The following is an 18,753-nucleotide window of genomic DNA, read 5'->3' on the forward strand; positions in this document are numbered from 1 at the left end:
AACATGCTCCAGATTTTTGTCTGAGGGCTCAGCAGGCGTACGGTGGAGGTTTCTCAAAGGGGTTGTAGGCGGACCCGTAGAGGACAGGAGCGTTGGGTGTCAGCATGTAGCCCCCTGGTTCCTGGGTGGCTCCCTGAGACTGTGGCTGGGTAGGAGCCTGAGAAGGCAGCTGGTTCTGGTTCTCCTCAGACAGGCAGGGGTTGGAGGCATGGCCTCCCTCGGGCATCATCTGGGGAGTAGCAGGTGGCTGATAGCTGCTGTTATGCTGTGGGAGAGGTGAAGAGACAGGGAGTGGTAGCCTGCATCGGTATGTGGAAGTAAAGCCAAAGATAACGAAATTCATTTCTGACATTTTTATGTGAAGTGTGTTTTTTGTGCTCTGTGCAGGTTTGGTTCTCTGGTAGCAGCCACAGAAACATCAGTTAAGATAAGCCATAGTCAATAAATCTGTGAGACAAATTTCAGAGAAAGTCATTGGCTTATATCACAGTTTACTTTCAGTCAGACATTCCTGTTTTTAACTGCTTCTTGGACGAGCATAATCATAAAATATATGAAACAAGACAGTTTAATATTAGACTTCAGCAAAAATGAAAGAATCTGATCCAGTGCTGCTCATCTGGTTGCCAAACTAATACACTGGAATGGAAGATTGGCTTCCTGACTTATTGCAGGAGACGCATTATTTACTATTAATGGTTAGTTTTTAGTTTTTTCCCGGGCCGCTACCTGCATGGGTATTGGATAGTTGGGGTAGGCGGGCAGAGTCTGTCCTGAAGGGCAGAAGCTAGCGTAGGTGAGCATGTGCTGCGTCGGGTTGTACAGGATGTGTGGTGGCGGTGTGGGGCTGGCAGCCATCTGAGAAGTCGGCTTATGCTGCAGGGAACAGTAAAAATGATGTGCATGAGATGGGAAATCAACACATTAAGCTCGAAAGCGAGTGTGAGTGAGGGTGCACCAGTAACACATGAAACACACACACACACTTCATTATATAAGAGGTAATGAAGGATGATTGCTGCCTAATGTACTGTAAGAACAATAATCGTAATATCAGGAACATTAAGATGTTCATGTCTTTTAAAATGATTACTGAACTCAAGCCAGAGAAACTGCATTTAACTGAGTTTTTAGCACGTGAGCAATGACATTTTTGAAAATGTAGTGAGTGAGGCAGTGAAACAAAAATATATCTGCACACACAAATCAATATTTCAAACAAAGCATTGTTAAAGTACAAAAGAAAAACATTAAAGATGCCCGTATACAACACAGTGCGATATTCAGTTGATGCATCGTTTCTGACACGCGAAGGACTGAGATTGCTTTAAATCTTCTTTCTTTTAAATTTCTATGCTATTCACTCCAAAGAGCACTTGATGTTTACTTCTTGTCTATAAAGTAAAGATGGCCTGCTCACCATATCCTTGTACGCTCCGAGCATGGCGGCGGTGATGATGCCCAGGAACAAGCAGAGCACGTTGAGCACCACGGAGGCCCACAGCAGACGCTGCAGGTGGATCACATCCCAGCAGCTGTTGACCCCGGTGAACTCGTAGTACTGTGAGTGGAACTCGGTGCTGGAAGAGGAAGAGAGCAGGACTCAGGACAAATCATAAGATGGTATAGATTACTTTAATTATAAATCACAAAGCAGATGTACTTAATGTTAAGATGCCTACTTCAAAGCAGATAGTTTTGCCTGTCAAAGCAGGAAAAGCACTGATGACTATTAATAACACATAAACTACAGTCAAACAAAATGTCTGCCAGGAAAAAGACAACCACTTTCCACAGTGCAGATTAATTTTATTTTTTTTATCTTCCAGCCTCAAACCAGTCACTTTATGACTTCAATAAACCTTCCAGGCAGCCGTTCATCAGCTAATAACTAAGTGGTAACTTAGTTGCATGCAGGGAGGGACCTTTTGGAAAGCTCTTCCTCTCTGGTGTGAACTCATGGAAAACTGTTGAAAGTTGGCTGTAGAATAGGAACTTCTTTAATGTAAGAAAGCACCACGTTCACATGATCCAAGAGGGATTTCAACAGCCGAGCCTGTAAATGCAGCCAGCATTGAAATCTGGGATGCTGTTTTTACACTGCTCTCTTCTGTATCATCACGCTATTATAACATTGTAACACAAATATATAGGTAAACATGTTCACTGTGAAGGACACCCTGACTCCAGTCAGATTCAAGTATCTGCAAGCTAACTGCTATAGTTTACTGGAGTTAATAGTTGCCTGGTGGGTAGAAAGTTGGGAAAGAAAACTTGTGATGATGCTCTTGCAGTGACGTAAAGTAAAGTGCATTCAAAAGTTTAGTGGGATTTAAACATGCAAACCCAGCTGTATGGTCCGTGTTTATCCAAAAATAATATACACACACACACACACACACACACACACACACACACACACACACACACACACACACACACACACACACACACACACACACACACACACCCACACACCAACAGCTGCTGGTGCGTCTCACCTCGCACAGTTGTACAGGTAGCAGCAGTAGCAGGTGTTGCTCCTCAGCTTCAGCTTGCACGTTTTGTCGAACGAACGGCAGGTCACCTGAAGTGTCAGAGGATTTAAGAGTCAAAGAGGCTCTCGGAGCTTTTAATCGTTTGTAATAAAAACAATTATTAACCTCACGTTTAACAAAACAAGGGAAAGAACAAATATAAAGAGTAGATGTATTATCTGTGGAATATGAGGCTTACTTCACACATTTCAAAACATTTGATAAAATACGGTAGTAAACACATATATATGAGATATGATCATTATTTGCGTGAAACTTGTACAATAAGCATAAACTTCAGCCTACAGCTTTTCGGTAAATATTTTGTCTTGTTTTGTTTTGTTATTTATTTAATGCCTTATTGTTATACATTTATTTTGATGTGCATTCTTTTTGGAAAATTGTCAATAAGGACCTAAATAAATGATTACTACAACTCATGAAGCTCTTTAACAGCCAGATAAGAAGGAGCCGGACAAACAGTTTGGACAAAGAAATACTGAGGAAACTGTCTACGTGTCAACATATCCAGAACTTCTATTTGAGTATAATTAGATGCGAAGTGAACTAGATATTGTTGCTTTCAACACTATTGGACCACTAGAGGTCACTACACACTTTGTGAATTTTTCATTTAAGCACCAAAAGGCTGCATGAAAACAGAATGTAATCTTAAAATGAACCAAAAGTGCATTTCAAGCCTCATTTACACCGTTTAAAAGAGACCAAACGTAGCGCAGTGTGTCGGAGGAGGAAGGTGAATGGAAATCATACATTAGGCTAGGTTACGTTAGATATTCAGATTGTTAATTTCATTGGGAAATTACTTGGTTTGTTCATACAGTACAGACAATGGCAGGTGATAAATTAAGTGTGTATGCAGAATATGAATCACCTCGGAATAGTAGCTGTCGTAGGCGTAGCCCGCTCCACTGGAGTAAAAGTCACACATGTCCTCCTCTATGGGCCTCGTGTCCTGTGTTTTAAAAAGATTATAAAGAGAGAAAAGAGAATGGTTTATTAAAAACGTTAGCCACAATTATAAAGAAACACACAAACTAATATGTTAATCGACTCATCATACACCACGACTGTGATGTAACTGAGTAAATCTCCAATGATTTAAAGGTTTCAATGATGCACTTTTTGCCTGAACCCTAAGTGTGTTATTCTGTCCATGCTCCTCCTGTTTCTGTGTCACTGCAGCAGTGAAGGTTTACAACATGTGCCTGCTCAAAACCCTCCACTGCACCGGACCACAAAACCTACAGCATTAAACCTCACTGCGCTTTATATAATGTGAACGGTAATATAATCTTTTTTCATTGTGCAAAGCTTGAAGGTGCAATAAATATGACTTTTACTGTCCTATGAGCACAATATAAATATATCTGCACAGGGTTTGATAGCAATGTTGATCAATATCAGAGACTCTGTGCCAGCTTTTTAAACTCTCTGGTCCACACTCATTAAGATTCTCATTAAAATTAATTAGGCTGAGGTGTCCGAGTGTCGAAGCACAGAGAACAATCTTAGATATCCATTAAGGAAGCAACCGTGGCCTTATTTGACCTCTCTACATTTTCTGTGCATTTCTATAAAAATAAATAAAGGCACAAATTATTTACGCACATTAATTTAGTCTGGGAGTTATTTAAAATGTAGAGATTTGGAAATGGTCTTCTGACTGATGCCATGAAGGAAACAAATGATGTTAAACTGACTGACTGTAATTGAAGCTTCTTCCTATGAAAAGATAGAACTAAATACAGACATTAGGTAACAGTTTAAATGTTTATAGTGGGACGGAGAATGAGAGGGAGACAAACATCTTTGTGGAATTGCTTTTTATGTTCTAATTTCTCTTTCAATAAGAAATGGATTGCAAAATACGGTTTACTGTGTGTATACATCAGACCACTGCAAGGACATTTCCTATTCTCACAAATCAATTCTCAGTTGAACATATCAGTCAATATAGTGTTAAAATGTATATCCATCTTTGGTTGTTGCATATTGTGTGTTTTTTGTTTACTGTGTATTTGTTTGCATATTAATTTAAAAGTTTTCAGTGACTTAGAGAAAGGTGTGTAACTTTTGGACACCTTTAATCAGACCTGTTATGCTGAATGTTTGCCCAGCAGCTCTCTGCAGGTCAGGCACTGAGATTAGTTGGTCTGGTGTCGAGTCGGTACAGACAGATCTGTCTGATGCATCTGCAAAGTTCCTGATCTTAGTAAAGTGTGTGTGTGTGTCAGTGTCAACATGCGCTTCTGTAGGCCTGTCTCTGTTGGTCTTACGATGTGTGATTACATTTGGTGTGTACACGTGTGAAAAAAGGCTAAACGTGTTGACTCTTACAATGAACTCTGAAACGATGATCCCATCCACAATGGCGCAGAAGAAAGAAGCGACGACTCCGATACTGATGAATATGATCGCTGCCACGAGCTGAAAGAGATGAAGAGGGTAAAGTCATGAGAAATAATTTTGAAGCAAAGACTAAAAGTTCAAGTAAGTATCATCAGACTAAGTACGCAGCAAAATGTATGAGATTATAATCTTGTATTTTGTGTTTGATTGAATGCACAACTGTATGGATTGGAAACACGCTTACACATATTTCAAAATAAAAGAATGAAAAAATGATCAATAATAATAGCAAATGTAAAAGTAAAGGTTCTAAAATTAAAATAAGGAAATAAATTGGGAATTTGCAGCAAATATAAATCTATTTTAACAATGTATGTATGACCTCAATTGTATTCTGTTTTATCAGTAGTTAACAGTAACACAAATGTAGAGTTTACAGAGACCAGTGGTAAAATATTATACGAAAAATATAACACTAAAAATTAATACAAATATTTATAATATTAAAAACGAATATATATAATACAAAAAATGATTGCCACATATGCACATTTATTTATACTCATAGTATCATAATTTAATTTCCGTAAGAATAATTGTTACTTGTGTTTTCTTATTTACCAATTATTATGACAGAAATTGTTTTATATAAAGGCAAAGTCTAAATTTTATCATAAGCTTAGACACACACACATACACTCACAACCACACACACACACATACACTCACAAACACTCACAACCACACACACACTTGTGTATGTAATCTTTGTGAATGTGTGTGTCCTGATTGGTCTTCTGCAACGTCTGCGCTTCAGGACGGTAAAGGAAATGTACGGCTTCTTGCTCTGCCAACGAGGTGCTTTGTGGATAATTTATGGTCACAGAGGCGGCATACAGGACAGAGGAACGGCCTTTTGTAACAGCAAGGTCAATTGAATTCTCCCAATCTGAGACAGACACACACACACACACACCCTTTCACACAATTATGTAAATTAGGCCCAAGAATCCGATCACTGATCGACAACCTAAAATCTGTTACACAATCCTGTGCTTTCATGTAGCTTTTACTGTAAGACAAAGCCCTTTTGGGATATTACACACACACACACACACACACACACACACACACAGACCCAGCTGGCTGATGACAGATGTCTGATCATGAACTTTATCACTGAGCATCTTTTAATGTCTGTTCAATCGCTCCTGCAGGACCAAACCTGCTGTACTGTAGCAGGAGATTAAACACGTGTTTTGTTCTTATTTATCTAAAATGGTAGGTGGGATACAGCAGTGTGTCCCCAAAAGTAAAAAGGTAGTGTAGGTTTATATAAGGTAGAGTATATCTAATGTATTGGCTTATTTTATTTACGGGAGTCTTTTCTTGACTTCTGATGTCATTCAAGATCTTCAGTTTTTCCTAAAGGATTTCAACTAAATGTATTTGATCCAGTAGATTATTGCACTGTTGGATCATTTTAAATAATTTAACAGCTGATTATCCTGAAGATGCATAAGTGATCACTTGTAAGACTCAGAGGCTTAAAACAATCAGAAGTCATACATTCTCCAACACTGCTTATGCTCTTTATTTTCTCAGGTGTCATGTCTCGCTGTACAAATTGAGAAAGATACAAGACATGGTGGAACCGTAAAGTCTATGGGTGAAACAGATATTAAAACAGGGGAATTCTGAAATGAATTTCCCTGAACAAAGTGAAATAAGATCCGGGTTGAGAAAATTAGCTTCTCTCTGGGTGGGTTTTATCTGCCGCTGGCCCAGACTCTCCACTTCATTAGTGGTTTAAATGACTCTGCTTTTATGGGCTGCAAGTGGGAGATGAGGCCGGCAGCAGAGACAATAGAGCCTGACAACTGCATTACTTCACATTACCTTAGCACCAGCTGCCAGCACATAAAACACCGCAACACAAACTCTGCCGTCCAACCCCGAATCTCCCCTGACATAACTGAAGCAGAGAGAAAAATCAAATGCTGTAAAAGATTAAAGAGTCACAGACACACTGTAGATGATTTTCTGCTCTCAGGAGTCGAGTCAGTGAGGAAATATTAAAAAGGCAGCAGTGGTGGAAGGTAACTAAGTACATTTACTCAAGTACTGTACTTTAGCTCAGCTGTGAGGTATTTATTCCATTTTATGCTTCTTTTTACTTCTACTCAGCTGCAAAAGTACAGGAGTACTGTACTTTTTATTCCACTACATCTACTGTATGTGACAGCTACGTTACTTTTTAAAATGTACGTTTAAAAAACAAAAAAATATAACAATGCATCGTAAAAGACCAGTTACAACTGCAAAATGCTACTTTGTGACACACAAAGTAGCATTTTTTTTTAGCACATTTTCCTGATATTACTTCTGTGCTTTTACATCAGTAGGATTTCGTATGAGGTGCTTTTACTTTTATTCAACAATTACTTGCAATTACTCATTTTGGCATTGTATATATTTTGGATTTGCACCTTATTGTTATCTTAGACTTTATATTTACACTCTTCCCACATTGCATTGCAACTGCTCTCGGGTTAAATACAGTTTTATCTTAATAACACTGACATATCTTCACCTTTTAAGTTGATCTGGCAAACTTGTTAGCAAACAGTTGCTTATTTAGACATCAATCAGGTATCAAGCAACATTATCATTAATTTAATGTTGTATTTGCGTCCACTCGATGAATGTAAGTCTAATATTAACTCTCTTTTATCTCTGTTTTTGGTCTCTACCAACTCCTGAGGAAAATACCTGGAAAATAACCTCCACTATGTTCACCAGCTAATCGCTAGCTGTGTCCGTCTGCTCTTTGGTGCTGAGCAGGTAGAGTACACTGGGGTTTTAGAGCTTTTTCATTGAAAACAGCTGCCTGCTGTGCTGATGCTGAAAACAATACATCTAAACAATGAGCTGAGACTCGTTACAAAACTCCACAAAGTTGAGGACAGCTTCAGGTGATTTCATTGATCGTAATGAGTCATTTGATACAACATTATAAAAATATCCATTACAGCTACTCTAAGGACAAAAAAACAGAGAGAAATACCAATAAAAGACAAACACACACATGGTGAACGTTTTTTGAGAAGAAGATACATCAGTGAAAAAGAGATGAAGACACAAGGAGGATTTTTATGGCTTCAGTAAAGATATCTATCAGGTTATGTAACTGAAGTCGCTGACCGCTGCAAGGTCTTGTACCCATGTTCAGTGGTCCAGTGACCAATCATGACCAACACTGGACACACGGGTAATAAGAAACTAGTTGGGTAATATACGGCCCTTCAAAGGTTCACCGTCCTGCTCTCTGCAAGGTGACGAAAAGGACGGCAGTCTGAGAGATACAGGCAGCAACTACAGAACAAAGAACATGAGCTACATGAAGCATTTAGCCATAAAGAAATCTTTCAGTGTATCAGGGCAGTGAAGCCTGCTTTAGGAGCAGCAAGGTACGTGCAGACAGGAGGCGAGATTACAGACAGAATCTCATGCTCCGCCATCCTTTTAAACATTTTGGAGAAGAAGATGAAACAAAATGAGAAATGTCAGTGGTGCACAAATGGGTGTTTTACCTGCAACACGCCTCACATTCAGAAACAATTGTGATCAGAGCACAATGTCTTAACAATCAAATCTAGAGATATAAAGTTTCCCACTAAGCAAAGTGGTTTAACACTGATCTGTGTGGTGGAAAATTACAGGTGACAGATTTGTCTTCCTCTTCCTCTGCCTCTCGATGCCACCAAGTTTTCTATGGGTGACATTTTATATTTGCAAAACTGTTTATTAGTATAGAGCCTATCATATTTAGGCTGTTGATTTAGCTGTTCTCTTACTCAGTAAAAAATACAATGCCTATGTTTATTATGCCAGGTCTGAAACTTTAACAAAATTTCAACCCAAACCAAATTTTAACAAGTTAATTAAAACCACAAACAAAACCTTTTATCCACAGACATTTTGTAGATATTTGACAATTATACTAATTTGGTGAAGATCATTTTGAAGAATGTGGTCTTCACTTTTCGTAGGACTAGATGTGAGTCACAGTTCTAAATGTATCTAGTAATCTTTGTATACTTACTGAAGAATCCCATTACAAACCTCTTCAGCCTTGATCAGTGTGTGTTAACGTGTGCATATCCTCATCAGAAAAAGTTACCTCGGTGCCAACAATCAGGTCATTTATGCACTTGAGTGTAGAGCTAATCATCAAGAATGAAAAGGCCACAATCATCTATCTACACAATAGCAATAATGTTAGTGATTTGTTGTCCCTTCAAACCCGACACCAAATAGGCACAACATATAATAAAGTCAATTTTAATATCTGTCAAGTCAGATTAATATTTCTAGATGATCTACTTCTACTTTTGTTAATCTTTTGCTTGTGTTTAACTGTCTATTGCTATTTATTTTATTTGATGTGCTAATGCTTCTATCTTTTTTTAAATCATATTTTATACATTATATTTAATTTTATTTGCATTTTACGCAAATATTTATCTTTTTAATTTTTTTGCTGTGCATTAGTTTATCTTTATTTTCTGCCTGTTACCTCGAAAGCGTTGTGAACGGTATAAAAGGTGCTATACAAATACATTTTAATTTCTCCACTAATGCGGTCCACATCAACAGAAGGGAAACATTTGAAGTTGTTCATTTCTGTAATCTTTTGTATTTAAATGTGTCACTTCTCTGACTGTTTACAGTTCAAACAACATCAAACCCTCCATCTGTCGCTTTATGCAACAGAGGAGCAAAGGCCTGTGAGATCCAGGAAGTAAGAGAAGCTCCTCAGATGTCCGTTTCATTGTCGGTATGGTTAGTTGTTCTTTAATGAGCGACCTCACTCTGCCAGCCGGCTCTCGTGTTACAGCGCTGAGCCTCGGATACAGGATGGGAAGAAGACACCTGTGTGAGAGGAACATCGTGCCACATGTGCCTCATAAGAGACACCGTAGACCCGCCGCTAGTATGGCAGCGATCTCACCATTAAAGTTTAAAGCATAGACCTGGGAGCAATGCCAGAGAGGCAGACAGATACAGCAGGTAGTAAATGTCTTTGTCGATGTCTTTCCCTCTCACATTTACAGCCACAGCTCACAACACGAGAAGTGAAACAACAGCCAGGACAGAAACATTCTTAAACATTAAACCTGTCTTTATCTTTGTTACATTATGCTTTATTTTGAACTAGGTCAGCTGTATTCACACAGACACTGCATCTCACCACACGTGTGAACAGCTCTAAGAAGGGTAATGCGCAGATTGAATTAGATACGGTACACTGTAGCGTAACGTAAATCAATGACACCCTGGACACCACATGAAAAATTCACAACACACGCTGATATCATTGTCATTGTGAGAGGTTTAAATCTCTATCATGCCAAGACAATATTTCTATTTGTCTGTGCTGTAATAAATATAAAATGTTTCTAAATGTTCGTAAAGATAAAGTCCTTAAAAAAAAGTTCTGATGCCTTTAAGTTTTTTTCCCTTTAACATATAGATCGTGTGCATGTGACGTCACGCTTATTTCCCAACCTGGAATTCAGCCATCTTGGTTGTATATACACAACCAAGACGGCGCCCGTTCACGTGTGAGTCGCTGCAACGCTTCGTAATTTTCTTTGTATTTAAACGTCTAAAATGCCAATCGTGTGCGCAGTGTATAATTGTGGTCATAACGCTACTCGTGACCCAGAGAAACGGTTCTTTAGATTTCCTACAATCATCAAAAACTACCATCCACAAAAGAGGGATGAATTGCTGTCTACCGAACGCCGTAAACTGTGGTTTAGCAACATAACTCGTGAGGATTCAACAGAAGAAAAAGAACAATTCACCCGTGTGTGTGGCGTCCACTTTATATCTGGTAAGAGCTCATGCTAAAGCTATGTTTTCAATGTTTACGTTAAACATTTGTGCTTATGATATACCCGAACACTGTAAGACCTTACTTCTCGTCACTAGGAGAAGCGGCAAAGCTTTATGATAGCAGCCATTTGCTCTTTTCTTCTGTGCATGTTTTTGTTTGGCTTATTCTTGAGACTACTTCACTTGCGAAAAGCAAAGCACCAATGTGAGAACATGCTTCGCTTAATCCAGCCATACAATCACAGTGTGCAAGGATAACATTGCCGCTCTTCTCACTCACAAACCACGGCTTGAGCGGTGTATCTCGAGCTCTTTGAGAGTGATTTACACGGGCATGGACGAGCACCCTGTCATCTTTCACTGGTTTGGTAAGAAGACCCAGCCAGAAACATAGAAATTATAAGCATCTAAGCTTTTGTATGCCTTCATTTGTGCGTTGGTTGCTCACAACGTTTGTAGCACAAGGTAGTTCACAATATCCGGTTATTCAATCGGCGGTAATGACTCTAAATCCTCAATATAATCCGACGGCTTTAGCGTGTACGGTTCAAGGCCCCAAATTTGGACTTTTTCTCTGAATCTTGCCTTTGCAGAGGACTCCAGAGAGTCAAAATTCTTTGAAGAAGTCGGAGTTGTATTGTTGTTGTTGTTCGCTTTAGACGCCATTTTTGATTTGTTTTAAAACCAACATGTGTACTGAGTATTCGGCCTTCTTGGAGACCCTGAATGGAGCCCTGCAGGGGGCTCCAGTAGGGGACTCCGTAGTCTTGCTGGGAGACTTCAACGCACACGTGGGAAACGATGGAGACACCTGGAGAGGCGTGATTGGGAGGAAGGGCCTCCCTGATCTAAATCCGAACGGTCGTTTGTTGTTGGACTTCTGTGCTAGCCATGGAATGGCCATAACAAACACCATGTTCGAACATAAGGATGCTCATAAGTGCACGTGGTACCAGAGCACCCTAGGCCAAAGGTCAATGATCGATTTCGTAATCGTATCATCTGACCTGAGGCCGCATGTTTTGGACACTCGGGTGAAGAGAGGGGCGGAGCTGTCGACTGATCACCATCTGGTGGTGAGTTGGATCAAGGGGTGGGGGAAGACTCTGGACAGACCTGGTAAACCCAAACGGGTAGTGCGGGTGAACTGGGAACGTCTGGAGGAAGCCCCTGTCCTGGGGATCTTTAACTCACACCTCCGGCGGAGCTTTTCAGCCATCCCTGTGGAGGTTGGGGGCATTGAACCTGAGTGGGCGATGTTCAAAACCTCTATTGCTGAAGCTGCGGTGATGAGCTGTGGTCTCAAGGTCTTAGGTGCCTCAAGGGGTGGTAACCCTCGAACATCGTGGTGGACCCCGGTGGTCAGGGAAGCCGTCCGACTGAAGAAGGAGTCCTTCCGGGTTATGTTATCCGGGAGGACTCCGGAAACAGTTGCAGGGTATCGAAGGACTAGAAGGGCGGCAGCTTCTGCCGTGTCAGAGGCAAAGCAGCGGGTGTGGGAGAAGTTCGGAGAAGCTATGGAGAAGGACTTTCGGTCGGCACCAAGGTGCTTCTGGAAAACCATCCGGCACCTCAGGAGGGGAGAAGCGAGGAACCATCCAAGCTGTGTACAGCAAGGGTGGGACCCTGCTGACTTCAACTGAGAAGGTTATCGGCCGGTGGAAGGAGCACTTTGAGGAACTCCTGAATCCGACTAACACGCCCTCTATGGTTGAGGCAGAGCTGGAAGCTGATGGGGGATCATCGTCAATTTCCCTGATGGAAGTCACTGAGGTAGTCAAACAACTCCACAGTGGCAAAGCCGCAGGGGTTGATGAGATCCGTCCAGAAATGCTGAAGGCTTTGGGTGTTGAGGGGCTGTCTTGGTTGACACGCCTCGTCAACATTGCGTGGAAGTCTGGGACAGTGCCTAGGGGTTGGCAGACCGGGGTGGTGGTTCCCCTATTTAAAAAGGGGGACCAGAGAGTGTGTGCCAACTACAGGGGTATCACACTTCTCAGCCTCCCTGGTAAAGTCTACTCCAAGGTACTGGAAAGGAGGGTTCGGCCGGTAGTCGAACCTCTGATTGAAGAGGAACAATGCGGATTCCGTCCTGGTCGTGGAACAACGGACCAACTCTTCACTCTCGCAAGGATCCTGGAGGGGGTCTGGGAGTACGCCCATCCGGTCTACATGTGTTTTGTGGATCTGGAGAAGGCGTATGACCGGGTCCCCCGGGTGATACTGTGGGAGGTGCTGCGGGAGTATGGGGTGAGGGGGTCACTTTTGAGGGCCATCCAATCCCTGTACGCCCAAAGCGAGAGTTGTGTCCGGATACTCGGCAGTAAGTCGGACTCGTTTCCCGTGAATGTTGGCCTCCGCCAGGGCTGCGCTTTATCACCAATCCTGTTCGTGATTTTCATGGATAGGATATCGAGGCGTAGTCGTGGAGGAGAGGGGTTGCAGTTCGGTGACCTGAGGATCTCATCGCTGCTCTTTGCAGATGATGTGGTCCTTATGGCATCATCGGTCTGTGACCTTCAACAGTCACTGGATCAGTTCGCAGCCGAGTGTGAAGCGGTTGGGATGAGGATCACCACCTCCAAATCTGAGGCCATGGCTCTCAGCAGGAAACCGGTGGATTGCCTACTCCGGGTAGGGAATGAGCCATTACCCCAAGTGAAGGAGTTCAAGTACCTCGGGGTCTTGTTCGCGAGTGAGGGGACAATGGAGCGAGAGATTGGCCGGAGAATCGGAGCAGCGGGGGCTGTATTACAGTCACTTTACCGCACCGTTGTGACGAAAAGAGAGCTGAGCCAGAAGGCAAAGCTCTCAATCTACCGGTCGATCTTCGTTCCTACCCTCACCTATGGTCATGAAGGCTGGGTCATGACCGAAAGAACGAGATCACGGGTACAAGCGGCCGAAATGGGTTTTCTCAGACGGGTGGCTGGCGTCTCCCTTAGAGATAGGGTGAGAAGCTCAGCCATCCGTGAGAGACTCGGAGTAGAGCCGCTGCTCCTTTACGTTGAAAGGAGCCAGTTGAGGTGGTTCGGGCATCTAGTAAGGATGCCACCTGGGCGCCTCCCTAGGGAGGTGTTCCAGGCACGTCCAGCTGGGAGGAGACCCCGGGGAAGACCCAGGACTCGGTGGAGAGATTATATCTCCTCACTGGCCTGGGAACGCCTCAGGATCCCCCAGTCGGAGCTGGAGGATGTGGCCCGGAGAAGGGAAGATTGGGGTTCCTTACTGGAGCTGCTGCCCCCGCGACCCGATCCCGGATAAGCGGTAGACGATGGATGGATGGATGGATGTCGTCGCACGCATACGTCACACAGTTTTGTCACGTGTTTGCACACTACCTATTGAGCAGGGTCCTGAGGTCATGTCCGCACAGTAGCTACATAATGCTAATACTAATGTAAAGATTTAATGTGTAAGATACACCAGAATTCAAACTTAAACCATTAAAACAAATAACTGAGAGTATCAGCAGAATGTGAAGAGGACGGTGTTGTCGTTATGTCAAAGACGTCTATGTGTTGTGTTGCATAGATACTGTTTATACTGAAATTAGCATGCTAACGGACTAGCTGTGCTCTGTCTCTTGTAATACCACTTGTTCCTCTAGAGGCGATAGTGAGTCACTGTAGCTCCAGTCTGCCCTCAGTACAGAGGGAGAAGAAGCAGAGCTGTCTGACTCGCTTGTGTCTGCTCTCCTGGCTGCTGCGCCACTGTGAAGATGAGACGAATATGCCTTTTAGTTTCTGCCACTTTGGAATTAATCCAATAAACAAACTAACGTAACGTTACAGTCGGTTAATATTAGTGCCCCAGTAAACACAGATGATCAGCTCCACATGAAAATTATAAGACAGCAGAGTTATTTTTACCGGCTCTCGAGTTTCAGCAGTTTGGTCGAATTTTGGTATTCTCGCCCACTGACTGACTGACAGGCATTACACTTTACACTAATTATTAGGACAAATTCAGAGGTGATAAACAAGGACTCGCAATCTGCTAAAGTTTCTGTGTCACTGGTGTCCTCTTTGCAGGGACTCAGTTTCATGCTGGGTTGCCACTGGCTCTTGAGTTGCATTTGCGTTGTCGGCCTCTTGAATGTTGCCACAAATGACACCGGTTGGAGGTCAGTTCATGCAGATTTCGTTCTGTTATGTTTCTTTTAGAGGAGTCTGAATTTATCAAACTGGGATTTCTCATTTTGTATTTTTAAAATGTATTTATTCATCATAAATTAGAAAAGGGAGGATTTTTAATGAGTCATTAATCTTTTCAGACAGGTCTTCGGGCAACCTATGAGTGTCTCTACTCTGTGTCCCTGTCTGAAATAAAGCAGCCCTGTCAGCATCTGACCAATACTAATGCAATTTCCCCTCTTGTCATAGAAATCCAGAGCCAATCACATTCACTGCCCCCGACCACAAATCCAGTCACATACTCTGACCCGGGCACAAGGAGCAAGAACACATTACAGCCGCCATCAAGTAATCGGATTTGCTTCTTGCTCATAATAGAGCAATTTCCCGTAAAACAGTTTAGTGAATTTGCAAAGTGTGTAACATAATCCTCTAAATTATAGTGTATATATGTCCTGTTTTCCAGAAACAATGCCTCAATTATAGAAGATGAATATCATGAAGTCACCTTGAGAGAAAAAAACAGAAAGCCGCACACAACTCGAGCTGTCATCGTAAACAAAAACAAAAAAAGGGCCAACAATCACGTTGGATGCATTCATTCGAAAAACACTGCTACATCAGTTTTTGGACACTTCGGTGAAGCAGAACAAGCTGGTAACACAACAATTATCTATTGTCCCTTTTAATAATAATAATAATAATAATAATAAACTGTATTTATAAAGCGCCTTTCAAAGCTAAAAGCAATCTCAAGGCGCTAAACTTTTAAATATTGATGGGGCATACTTGTTAGTACATTTACACATCAATCAGATACGGAGCAACGTTTGCAATCATTTGGAGGTTGTAGGTCCAAGCTCTGTTTGCCAACTCGTGTTTAGCTGCTAAATGCTCAAGTCAAGGTAAGAGTATTACTGCCCTGCACATATCATACATGAGAAAAGACTTATTATTACAAATCTTTGTCACGTTTGTCATCATTGCTGTCCTTTTGTCCTGTCATTTGAAAGGTTATGGAAATGTACCTACAGATGCTAATAAATAAAATACTAACCATGCATGCAACAATAAGACATTTCTTGAAGTCTTAGTACAAATTGTATATAGTTAAGGGGTCTGAATGAAAACCATGAAGGTGTCAAATGGATGCAATGAATGAAATCATCATTATAATGTGATTTTAAATGTGCTGCAACAGTGACATCAGCGTCAGAGGATCAGACTCACCATGGATCTGCGGTTTTCCACCAGGTGGATGCCAACAATGCCCAGAAATGCTCCAAAACTCAGCTGGAAGAGAGACGAACATGGACATGATTATAAAGACAACACATCCTCTCACAATCATGCAGTGTTTGAGGGGTTAAAGGTTCAATGTGTAATTCTGAGCCACTTGCTCCAAAGAAATAGGAGGCAGTATTTCACCTCTACACTGGGTCCATACAATCTCTTTTAGTTCTCTTTTTTAGTTGTAGCAGTTTTTATATCTCTCTCTTCTAGAGTTGATATATTTACTGGGTATTTCTTTTACTCTTGTGTAATGTTTGTCAGTCAGTTAGTCGGCAAGAAGACCAAAATTCAAAACGTCTGAAACGTTCAAAAAACACTAATGTTAACCGGGGCTGTAGTCTGTGTAACGTTACGTTAGCTTGTTTTTTGGACTAAATCTAAAGTGGCAGAAACTAGAAAAAACGACCCTCATATTCGCCTCGGCTTCCCGGTGGCGGCGCAGCCAGGAGGAGAGAGCCGACACTCGGCAACCGCCTCCGTCAGACAGAGCCTCAGTCAGTGGTCAAAGCTCAGCGGGCTGCTGGACCTGTGTAACAGCAGCAACAGGGAGTCTGCAGTTCCCCGGTGCTGTGGCTGAACGCGAGCTAACTGCTAACTGAAGCTACGCCGTTTCCCGGGGCTGCCGACAGCTAAACACTTGGTGAAACAGCCTCCTGACAGCTGTGAGGACGAGGCGAGGTGGTGCGGGTGGTTTTCTCGTTTCCGCCACTCTGAATGTAATTCAATAAACAAACTATAAAACAGACACGGAACATGGCTGTAATATTTACAAGACAGTTAGGCAACTTTGCTTCTTCTCCCTCTGTACTGAGAGCAGACTGGAGCTACAGTGACTCACTATCGCCACTAGAGGAACAAGTGGTATTACAGACTGGACGGAGCGCAGCTAGTCAGTTAGCATGCTAACTTCAGTATATATCTCTGCAACATAATACATAGACGTCTCTGACATAACGTCAGCACTGTTACCTCTTTACATTCTGTTGATAATGTAGTTCATTTGTTTTATGTGTTAAGTTTAAATTCTGGCATATCTCACACATTGAACCTTTAAAGACATTAATGCATTCTCAGTGTCAGGATAATTTAAGGATTGTGAAGGTGAGACGGGAGGTAACCGTCACTCACGGTGATGCCGGAGTAATATCCAGCAACAGGCACGTTGTCGGTGCGAGTGGTAGAGATCAGACCCACAGTCAGCACCAAAATAGCAAGAGCCAGCAGGGACACCGTCACCCACAGAGCCGTTTTCCTGCGACGCAGGTAGTGAGCTGAGGATGGACGACAGGATGACGTCTTTACATTCATAACATTGTGAACTCTCTGAATGAAATGCCTTTCTCAACCTTCAATTTTGATCATAAAATCCAAACCTCTAACCTCCTTTTTGCTCAAGACAACATGCACATATTGAAATAATACAAACACTATACTGCTCTTTGATTTCTCTTTTTTTGACCGGTGGTATAAGAAGTATTAAGATCATTGCAGATCATATACTAAGTCCTGCATACAAAATCTTAGTCAAGTCATTTTCAACAACATGTGTTTAAAGGATCAAAACTAAAAGTACTCAGAGCTGGCTATGGTTGGGTTGTTTTATATACTGTTGTGTGTTTTGTCATCAACAGTTTGCAGCAACTTTGTTTTTTTCACAGCCATCATTTTTGCTTTGAAGCACCCAGTAATAAGGATGTCTGTGTGCTGTGATTATTATAGATTTGAAAAATCCTTATCAGCAATGTAACCAGTAGTAGAAGAAGTACTTGGATACATAAGTGAAAGTAAAAAAATTAATTAAATAAAAATAATAATAATAAATAATAACAAATACCGTGGTTTAAACATATGATACTCCATTATAAATTCAAAATGTTACCTGTAAAAGTACAAAAGTAGGCTATTATCAGCTAAATGAATTAAAGTATCATTACACAGAATGTCTCCTTTCACAGTGTTATATTATTATATTATATTATATTCTGTTTGTATCACTAACACGTACATGTAAAAGCATTTTAATGCTGTAGTTTGTGAATGTGTAGCCAATTTTAGATACTTTGTATGCAACTGGGTAGATTATTATTATAATACTGCATCATTTAATTTATCGTAACTAGTAACTGTAAGTGTCTAATACATGTAGTGGAGTAAATGGTACAATATTTCCCCCTGAATAGAATAAAAGACTAGAATAGAATAGAATATATATATATATATAATAATATAAAAAGTACAATATTTATAAAACAGTATAAAATGCAACAAGTAGCCTACCTCAGCCATATGTTTAAATACAATACATGAGTAAATGTATTTCCTACTTCAGCAGATGAGCTATGCAGAAGCATTTTAAGTATTTCTGACCAAATTAGTTAGTCAATTAAATTATTATTATTATTATTACTATTATTCCCGTGTCCTTGCTTTGGAGGACTTGTTTACACATATACTGTACATGTTTCATATACATTGTATTAAAGCACACTAGAAGAACAACATAAACACTG

The 18,753-nt window shown here is 41.2% G+C and overlaps 1 protein-coding gene across 1 annotated transcript in view; it reads right to left on the bottom strand.

Annotated features, from left to right (window-relative positions):
* Window positions 1–28: 28 nt before the first annotated feature.
* Window positions 29–18,753, bottom strand: part of tmem255b (transmembrane protein 255B) — an 18,897-nt gene continuing 172 nt past the window's right edge. The window contains 8 exon segments of the mRNA XM_029427878.1: window positions 29–265; window positions 730–876; window positions 1,421–1,580; window positions 2,502–2,620; window positions 3,433–3,513; window positions 4,899–4,988; window positions 16,181–16,243; window positions 17,372–17,539. Of these exon segments, the coding sequence (XP_029283738.1) occupies window positions 29–265; window positions 730–876; window positions 1,421–1,580; window positions 2,502–2,620; window positions 3,433–3,513; window positions 4,899–4,988; window positions 16,181–16,243; window positions 17,372–17,539 (1,065 nt within the window).

Source organism: Cottoperca gobio, chromosome 3 (assembly GCF_900634415.1).
Source record: "Cottoperca gobio chromosome 3, fCotGob3.1, whole genome shotgun sequence".
Classification (NCBI taxonomy): domain Eukaryota; kingdom Metazoa; phylum Chordata; class Actinopteri; order Perciformes; family Bovichtidae; genus Cottoperca; species Cottoperca gobio.